At 33.1% G+C, this 9,875-nt stretch overlaps 1 protein-coding gene across 1 annotated transcript; it reads left to right on the forward strand.

Annotated features, from left to right (window-relative positions):
* Positions 1-311: 311 nt before the first annotated feature.
* On the forward strand, positions 312-5,466 carry LOC117927724. Its single transcript, XM_034847379.1, has 4 exons — positions 312-552; positions 3,396-3,489; positions 3,589-3,693; positions 4,969-5,466. Exons 1-4 carry the CDS (start codon positions 410-412, stop codon positions 5,236-5,238), a joined length of 612 nt encoding a protein of 203 aa, XP_034703270.1. The 5' UTR covers positions 312-409; the 3' UTR covers positions 5,239-5,466.
* Positions 5,467-9,875: the final 4,409 nt, after the last annotated feature.

A 9,875-nucleotide genomic window follows, 5' to 3' on the forward strand; every position in this document is an offset into this window, starting at 1 on the left:
CCCATCTCCATTATATATAAAATTAATTTTAAAAATTAATTTAATTTAATTTTTATTTTCTTATTTTTAATATATAAATAATAATAATAATACTTTTCAATAAAATAAGTTATAAAAAATAATAATAATTTAATTATTTATAAAATATATTTATTTTAATGTAATTAAAAAAATTTAAAAATTAAAAAAGTTAAATGGAGCTTCTTGTAGCTGCTGGTTCCACCCTATTTAATTTTTTTTAATTGGGCGAGGATGAGAATTATTTTTACTGAACAGAGGGTGTTGGGATGGGGCGAACCCTCCCGAATCCATCAGATGTCTTCCTAATAATAATAATAATAATAATAAAATACTCAAAGTTGGACGGGCGCAGTGTGTGAGAGAGGAGAAGTGGAGGTGGGAGGTGAAAATGGAAGATTTTGAGAAGAAGGTGAAAATCACAGAGGCTATGGACATCGAAAACGGCGCTGATTCCTCCAAAACCCTCCAATTGCTTCGTAGGTTTCTACAAATTCAACAGCGCCGAGCCCAAGCTTATGCAAACCTGAGAAGGTACCCCCTCACTTCTTCCTCTTCTCCATTTTCCTCTGTTTGGTTCCAAGGAAACATATAATATCTCTCCTGAGTTTCCGGATTTTAATTATTTTCATTTCCTTTCCCCTTACTTTTTCTCACCAACCAAACGGAGCCCAACAATGGGGGGATAATTATTTCCTGCCTTTTCCCTCTCTCTGTTGTCTCCGGGAAAACCACAATTTACTGGAATAATTTTCCGAATTTTTTAACAAAACAACCAGACCCTTTTGCAGAATTGGGTGAATTTCTTTAGGGTCTTTGTGAATACACCAGGGGACGGTTGGGATGATTTGCTGTGGACTGTTAAACTCCCGTAGAGGCAGTGAATTAGGTTTTGAGCATGCTCAAATTAATTATTTCAATCACCTTTCTATTGAATTTTATACTGCAGATTGTTATATACGCTCAATTCATATGGGCACTGTTCCGTCTTGGCCGGCATTGCATTGTCTTGAAGTTTATTTAATATGAATCTCTTGTAAATTCTCATTTGATATTTCGTGTATCTAAATAAAGCATTGAATTGTGGATGGATGCGAGTCTAAAATCTCAACTGATAATGGCTTTGGCTTCTTGCTGCCTTTATGATTGATTTTCCTTAAATTCTTTACCCAACTTTTCTAAACAAAACACTAATACAATGTTTGGTTTCTGGAGAGTACTAAGGAAGGAAAGAAAAAAGTTAAGGAAAATGATTTTTTCATATTTGGTTTATCATTGAGAATGTGAAAGAAAATCAAATATAATTAAAAACTTATACATTTATAGATTATTTATATTGAAGATGAAAAATAAGTGAATTGAGTTTAAAGAAGCATTTAAAAATAATTTATCAACTTTAAATCTATTTTTCATTTCTATTTTATTTCCTTTACATTTCCTTCAAATTTTTCTAGAACCAAATATAAGGTAAAATTTGAATTGTTCCTGATTAATGAATAGTTAATATCTAACCATTGTCTTAATGAAGGATGTATTTTCTTCCTAGTTTGTTTCTTCCAATTTGAGGAGCTATGGAAAGCATACCTTCTTCAGGTGTTATCTACATCATACTTGGGTGATGGTTAGGACTAGAGTCCTTGTTCCGTTATTTTCTTACATTCTCTTGGTCCAATTCCATAAGTTTCTATCCCATTTGCCTCAGCATAATATGTTTTCTTTGGGGGTTTTATTTTCACTTTTAAAAGGAAGTATTCATCAATTTCATGTACAAATTGAATGATGGTTTCCAAGTGTATTTGACATCATTATGAGTTGGGTTTGTTAATTTCTGGTTTTCTAATGAAGTACCAAATGTGTATTAGATACTTGGCGTTAATTTTTTTCCCAATTCCATCACTTGTAAGTATTGTTTCACTCATATGAAGCCTTTAAAGGGCTTTTCTCTGAAAAAGAAAAAAAAACCACAAGTGCAGCCCTCCCAAATATTGGAAGGGATTCTAGCATTGACAAATCAACACCATCAAAGCTCCCAAATAAAGGGCTTTTATCTCTTTATACTTCTTACTTACTTTGTCAATTAGTTTTCATTAAACATTGCTCAAATTGTGCTATGTGAGAATAATTTATTTTTGGGTTTAAGCCTTGTATTACTTGTACGCTTGTCACACATCAAAAATATGTCAATAATGTAACGGTTGTACAACATAAAGAGAATAAGAACATATTTAATTAATTTAAGCATCCCATTGATGACATTATCTTCTCAAATTCTACTTCCTGTTTCCCACCCTTCTGAAACTTTGATATACACTTCCATTGCATATGAAAGGAAAAACATCCAGAGCTATGAGGTATCCTTGTATCTTAGTTCTTGAAGATAGTTGATGTTGGGTAACATGCAAAATCTTCTTTGCAAAACTAACTCTTTGATTCTACAGGCCCAACATCCTCAAAAATTATTTTGCATAATTGGTTTACCTCAGCAGGTTTTGACCCAAGACCCATACCCTGCCTTGAGGTCTTTGTAGGAAGGAAGAAGAAAATTAACTCCTCCAAAAATAGCGCAAAATGACGTTATATCAGGATAAAATGGTGGCTAAATTGAACAGATTGAAGAGGTTTCTAACTTCTATGCAAGCTATAAAGACGGGCATTATCCTATTGCCATTTTCTTATTAACACTTGCTCCTTAAAAGTGTTCTGCACCATGTTTGACACCACTGGTAGGCACATGACGTGAGGGAACTGGATGTATGCCTCTCAGATCATTACCATCTGTCTCCACTAAAATTGAATAGTTATCTGGTGTTTCTTTCTTGCATCACTGTTAATATTCAGAGACAAAAATAGCATTAAAAAGTGCAGGGTTTGTGGCTCTTGCATTTTTGTTAAAAGCCAAGATGTTTTGGTAGCACTAAGTCCTGAACAGCCTGAATTCTACTTGTTTTGTGTTTAGCTGGGAATAATATTTTTTGAGTTTCCACAACTAGTTGGGTATCTTGAAGCTGTACTGTATTCTGTTTGTTTCTAAAAGTTAATCTTGACCATTGTCATATTATCAAAGACCCAAAATAAAGCAAGCTTAAACCCCTATTTGGTTCCATAGGAAGCATATCTGCATATTATGTCTCTTTTGTGCTTAAATCCTTGAAAACATATCTTGATAACTCCATAAAAGCCTACTTGGTTTTCTAGGTGACAGGAAAATATGTTACCTACATCAGTTTAAATCAAGTTCCTGAACATTGCCCTTCAACGAGTATGGTTTCTAAATGATTTTAAACAGAGAAAAAAACAAAGCATTTTTCATGTGCCAGTAGACACTATCAAAATGAAGCAGGATTCTGGTACTTATTTGTTATATTTTGTCCTGGCAGGGGGTTTGCAGACTATATGGTTTCTGGAGGGGAGTCAGCTTACCAACAGCTTTGCAATGAGATCGCAGTAGAGTTCAATGAATGCTCAAAACAAGTACAACACATGCTTATAGTATCAGTTTTCTGATTTTTATTCTTTTTTTTAAGAAAAAGAAATTGTTTTCTATCTGTAGTGTTTCCTGCATTACCACAGGTCCTTGAAATGGAATCTCTATTTTTGGACCCTGATTATGGTCGAGATGATCTAGCACATCTGCTTAGATCTGTTCAAAATCAGGAAAAGCAGAAATTACATCTGGTATGTCTCCCTACTTCAGATAATTCTTTCATGCGAAGTCCATTGGGGTGCCTAGCATTGTTTTATTTTTGCTAAATTGGTTGTCTGAAACATCCATGTCTCACTTGATTATGGTTTCAATTTTCAAAGTTTATCACTTATTTTTTTCCATTTTTTTCCATAAATATTCATCATATTGGATTTTGGTTGATGTTGGATTTGTATTGTGATTTCCGTTAACCAATTATAGATAGGTTGGATTTGGATTTGGTTTTGGTTTGTTATCAGTAAGATGTATCCTGAGAACTAGTGAGGTGTTGATGACACAAAGTCGTACCTTGTGCTTTTGGGTGATTCCTCAAATGCTAATTCTTTTCTCGTATCACCTGTATGCACTATATTGCCCTTGTGCAATAACAAGATTTATTAGAGGATATGTGGATTTTCTATCATCATGCAAGGCTTTGAATTGTAATTGAAGGGACAGCATCTATTTGCCCATTACTGCACTTTTTTGAATATATGGTTGCCACAAGACTCCTCTTTTCCATCAAATTCCCCAAAAGCTCATTTCTCAACCATCAAGCTCCACACTTGGACAGAGAGGGAGTTGTGAATACATGATAGCACACATATAAAAGAAGGGGAGAAGAGAACTGCTTTGCATGCCGAATATCCTTGGACAAGAATATGATTTAATAAATAAACAACATAATATTAGGAAAAGAAAATCTGTGTCATAGTATTATAAATATTTTATTTAATCTTTGAGATGATTGTATTTATAGGCTTTATTTATTGTTGGAGTTATTTTAGTTTCTCTCTTACTTTTCTAAAACAGGTTCCAAGTACTTGGTTAATAGTCCATGTTGAGACTTAGGCTTAGTGTGTGAAATTACTATCATGTCCTTTGCCCTGTTTGGTTCTGATTTCTGGGTGTGATGGAAGAGTTTTGGGCTCAATGTCATCAATGTGCTAAACTGTATGCATTATCTAACTTTCTCATTTGAGGGGCCAACTGTGCTTCAAGTTTATTAAATATGTAGTTGCAGCTCTGGTAAAAAAAGTTGCTCAATCATGAAGGTTGTTACCTCTACAAACTTAGATACTGACATTTTTCTGCATTTTGGATCAGCATAAGGATTATTTGATGGAATGTTTTTATTTTCATTTAATCTCTTCTTCACAACCAGCCTTGATATAATATACAGCATTATGAAATAATACTTCTGATTTTGGTGCAAAAAGACTGCTAGTGCTTGCTTTTCCTGACAAATTTATCTACTTGTTTCAAAGACAGCAACAATTCAACTGTTGAAGAAGGCAGGTCGCCCTTCAGAACGGTTGGTCAGCCATGAGAAGTGCAAATTTAAGAATCCAGAAGGGCATGAATGTGTGCATGTCCATGAGATAACAGAAGCTGCTGGAACTGAAGAGGCGGAGGCAGATGCTGAGTATGATAATGCTCTCAATGAAGCAATTAGAGGTGTGCAGGATGCTGTGACCACCATAAATGATCATTTAGAGGAAATCAAATATGAAATTGCAGCCCTTGAAGCTGAGTGACTCCTACTTCCATAAAGATGTAACAAAAAATTGGAAGAGGTAATGTAAGATGGATATTAGTACTATTGAAAGGTTGGTGTTTATAATCTAGATGTTTGATCGTTTAGTGAAATGCACATTCCTTCTTATTTGCTATTAGCTTTTTCTTTATTCTATAGGATAATGCCTATTTTGAATGCATTTGCAGAAAGCGGGGTTAACCCAATTGAGATGATGAAATTAGTATGATTCAGAGGTCCTCTTCACCAGCTTCACTCTCTCTGTTATAATCTTTGTCATGTTTGCATAGAAAATGAATGATTTTATTTTATTCTCACCATATTAAGTGGGGAAAAAGGGAGGTTGACCATAGTATTCATTTGCTCTCATGTTTCTTCAAGTGATTTTATTTTAGTTGCATCAATCCTTTTTAATGAATTTTGAAGCCATAAATGCCCCTTATTGAAATACTTAAACTACACTTAAGCACAAAAATACATACATATCCCTTTTCCTTTGTCCATTCTTTCTCTTCTAATCTCTTTGTAACCTTTACAAAATTTAGCAAGAGAGTTGTGTTTCTCATCAATGGATAAGTAAATAATCATTCTCTAATAATTGTACAAGTGTGGAGGTATGTTTTTTTTTTGTAAAATTTTTTGCATTTCTTATTTCATTTTTGGAGTTCAAAAAAAAGAGGTATCATGAATGGTGTTCAGAGTCACAAGGCCAAATGTTTTACAATTGTCTAATATTGTACTTTAAGATATCTTAAGAATGTTCGTAAGTGTACTTTTGGATACCCTTATTGGTGTCTAGAACTCTACCTTTGGACATTCCATATGTGTCCAAACCTATAGTTATGAACACTCAAAGGATGTCTTAAGGTACCATTTCAAACACCTATAAGCATGTTCATCACTATGCAGAACAACCTTTTTTTATCTAAAAAATAATTAATTTTATTAATTTTTTAATATAGGATGATGCATCTATACTAAAAGCTTTGATGATGATAGACTACACAACTGTCTTCACAACGGATATCATCCATTATAGTAGAAAAGCATTGATAGAATGGGTTTGAGCAATCGATACAAGGAATGGAATGGCTATTATAATTAGTAAAGGGGATATGGGGGCACTTTGTGGACAAAAACCTAGAACTATTTTTACTTGTAAAAGAATTAGAGTATATATAAGTTCATCGAATATGAGAGTAAAAAGAAAAGGAAAATGGATAGGAACAAAGAAATGTGAGTATCCATTTACTATTAAGGATGTGAAGTTGTCAATTGGTTGTGATTAGGTATTGGTTTAAATGTGGAAGACAAAATCACATTGAAGCACAATATCTCGAAGGGCATTTTTTTGTTAGTCATTTAAGTCAAGAAGAAATGAGTATGTTAGTTGAAATGCTAAAAAGCAACATTAAGTCGAAAGAGATATTGAATCATTTGAAGCAAAGGGATGAGCCGAATTGTAACACTTCCAAGATAATATAAAATGCAAAATATAAAAATAAAATAAAGTAAATGAATATGGTAGGATTACAAATGTAACAATTGATGCACAAATTAATGGAGATGAACTACATTGAATGACATAGAAGGGATGAACAAAATGATTATGTTAGAGACTACTTGCTCACACACCTATCATCCATTGATTTATTACAAGCATCTCCAATGATGTTGATCATGGTTTAACATCAACAAATAAGACATTTATTATTTCATTTGCATTTCTTGGGGTGAAAAAGAGGATAACTACATCCGAGTCCTATAAAATTTGAGTTTGATGGATGAAGACTTCATTCTAAGAGTAGTTGTCACGGATAGGAACTTGCTCTAATGAATGCATTACATAATCTGTTCTCAATCTCCTCACATCTTTTTTGTAGTTGATTCATATTAAAAAATATTCTTACAAACTGCAAGAAATAGTTTGAGTCAAAGGTAAGGTGAGAGACTTTTATTATCATATGCAATGTTTCTGCTTGTTGAAACTGAAAAGACATATGAGTACTATCTTAGTGCCTTTGAGAGACAACCAAAGGTACACAAAAGTAACTAAATGCCATAAAGTTCAATAGTTATTTCCATATAAAGAGAAGTTTGTAGCAACTTGAGCAGATAAAGTCATACATTTCAGTTTGTATAATAATTTATAATCATTTATAACCATTTTGTTTTTTTTTTTTCCGCAATATGTTTTTTAAGATGTTATATATCAAGTTAAACTATTCTTCAATATAACATAAGACTAAAAGTTCATATGCCAAGTGGAAGAGACAATTAGGCACATCTCAAGGTGATTTTGAGAGTTTTTAAAATCAAAATCCAAGCCATGTGATTTTAAGAGTTCTTCAGTCAAAATCCTTAGTATGTTAGAGTTATTACACACTAAAAAAAAGGGATCATTTCAAATGAGTCTAACCAGTGTCTAACACAATAGGAAAAACCATTTGTTTAGTGAATTAAGAGAAAGTATTTCCAAAATTGCACTAAGTGTTCTGGTTGATGAAGGAAAAAAGATTTGAAAATGTTGGAGTGAATGAATCCACTTGTGGATACATCTATAAATGAACCCACTGTCTTGTACATATGAGATCTCATTCTATAAGACTAAAGGTTGACCAATCTCTTCATCATCAACAGACACTCATAAGAGAAAACTTGATTTGGTTCCTATAAAACACCAATATATAGGAGAGATGATGGGTTATGAAACTATTATGGAACACCTCCATGAGTGATTTTTAAGAACTAATCTAATGGGCAGGCAACAAATGCCAAAGAGGGTGATAGAAATATTTACTCTAGAAATCTCACATCTATGATACCCCATAAGAAAAGGTAAAGTTGAAAAAAGGACTAACATCTTTAAAAAAGAATGATTTGTCTACTAATAGGGATCCGTCCTCATTCGAGTATGTGAAGACAATATGGGATGAGAAATTGACTATTGGTACTACATCATCAAAACAAAAGAGAAGGCCAAGGATGCAATCAGACAATCACGTAGGACTAGTGACCTCATTTTTGCATTTGCAGCATATTTGCAACCTTATATTGTTCATGTAAAAGATGTGGTAGCGTACAATAATTGTGGATATCGAGCTATAGCTTTTACTTTAGGCATTGGTGAGGATGGTTGGCCATGGGTTAAGCAAGACATGTTAAGGGTCTAATACACTTAAATGTACTCTTTATAGTTGCAAGTAAAATAAATTTAGTCAAATTAAAATAAATAAATAAATAAAAATTTGATGGCATGCCCGATTCTGAAGGATCAGACCTCTTTAGAATATCCGGCCAACCAAATTTGAACAACTTAAGGATATCCAGTTTTATATGTATGGACTTTGTCTAATCTTTTAATATCAGACATACATATTATCATGGTCTAGAGTTCTAGTTAAGGACATATCCTTATTATTCGAACTTCTAGGACCAAACTTTGCTACAGTGTTTGACCTTTGAGGTCACAACACAATATGAGGGTGATTTTTTTTTTTTTTTTTAATTTCTATTATACTTTTTCACTATTTCTTGCTTATAAAGACTTCTCCATTTTTTTAAATATAAAAAAAACATAACAAATAAACCCTAAAAGATATACATGTAGTATGTTTTATGGATTCAAATAAAATGGTATAAAAAAATTAGGATTGACTATGAACATACCATGAATGGTCTTCTAACATCAAAAGTGCTTCAAAGAAGATTTTCTCTTAGAGTTTATGGTTTGAAAGAAATAAATTGAGAGGAAAAAGAAAAAGAAAATAAGTTTAAGAAGAGAAAAATGAGAAGGATGTTTTGGGTATTTTTAAAACTATAAGATTGATGTAATAGTTTTTAATTTTTAAGTAAATGTATAAATAAGGCACATACAAAAAGAGTTTAAATAGATGCAAATATAATTTCCCACTGTCCAATGACTAAAAAATTGGCATCCTGGTTTAGACCTTGTTCCTTATTAGCCCGAGCAAGAGACCACTTTGGGTTTGAGCCTCTGCTTGCTGTGATAAGATACCTATGGAAATTGTATATCATCTTTTTATCCAAGAGGGTTCAACTGTATCCAAAGTCCAGAGCACCAAGTTTCTTATCATCTCATTGAATTTGAGAAAATTTTCATGCAAAGCTAGGGAATGGGAGAGGACATATGAGGATATAAAGATTGGACAAAATGAGAATGAAACCTAATTATGCTTGTCTTTATGGCTACAACTACCAGTCCTGTGGTGAGCATAATGCAGCAAGCATAAGGAACAAGATCTTACCTCAGACCATTTTCAGGCAATGACACCCTTTGACATTGTTGTTCGATCAGCTCTTTTTATGAAGGGGGAAAATTGACAAGTAAATACTGAACTGATCAGGTTCATTTCCTCTATGCTCATGGAAAAGAGATCTAACATTAAAAGAAAAGAAAAAAGATGATTAACTACAATGGAGCCATTAGTTTTTTCCATGGCTTGACAAGTTGCAGCCTTCACTTCCCTTGTCTATGCTTTGTACAGGGCAGGAACTGGAAGTGGGCAGATTACTTTGTCCAGTAGAGATTGTCTACGTTTCTGCATTCCATGCCTAATGAAAAACACTTCTGCACCTGTAAAGGAAGACAAACATGATTCATGCAACACTGACAAG

This window comes from Vitis riparia, chromosome 13, assembly GCF_004353265.1.
Source record: "Vitis riparia cultivar Riparia Gloire de Montpellier isolate 1030 chromosome 13, EGFV_Vit.rip_1.0, whole genome shotgun sequence".
NCBI lineage: Eukaryota > Viridiplantae > Streptophyta > Magnoliopsida > Vitales > Vitaceae > Vitis > Vitis riparia.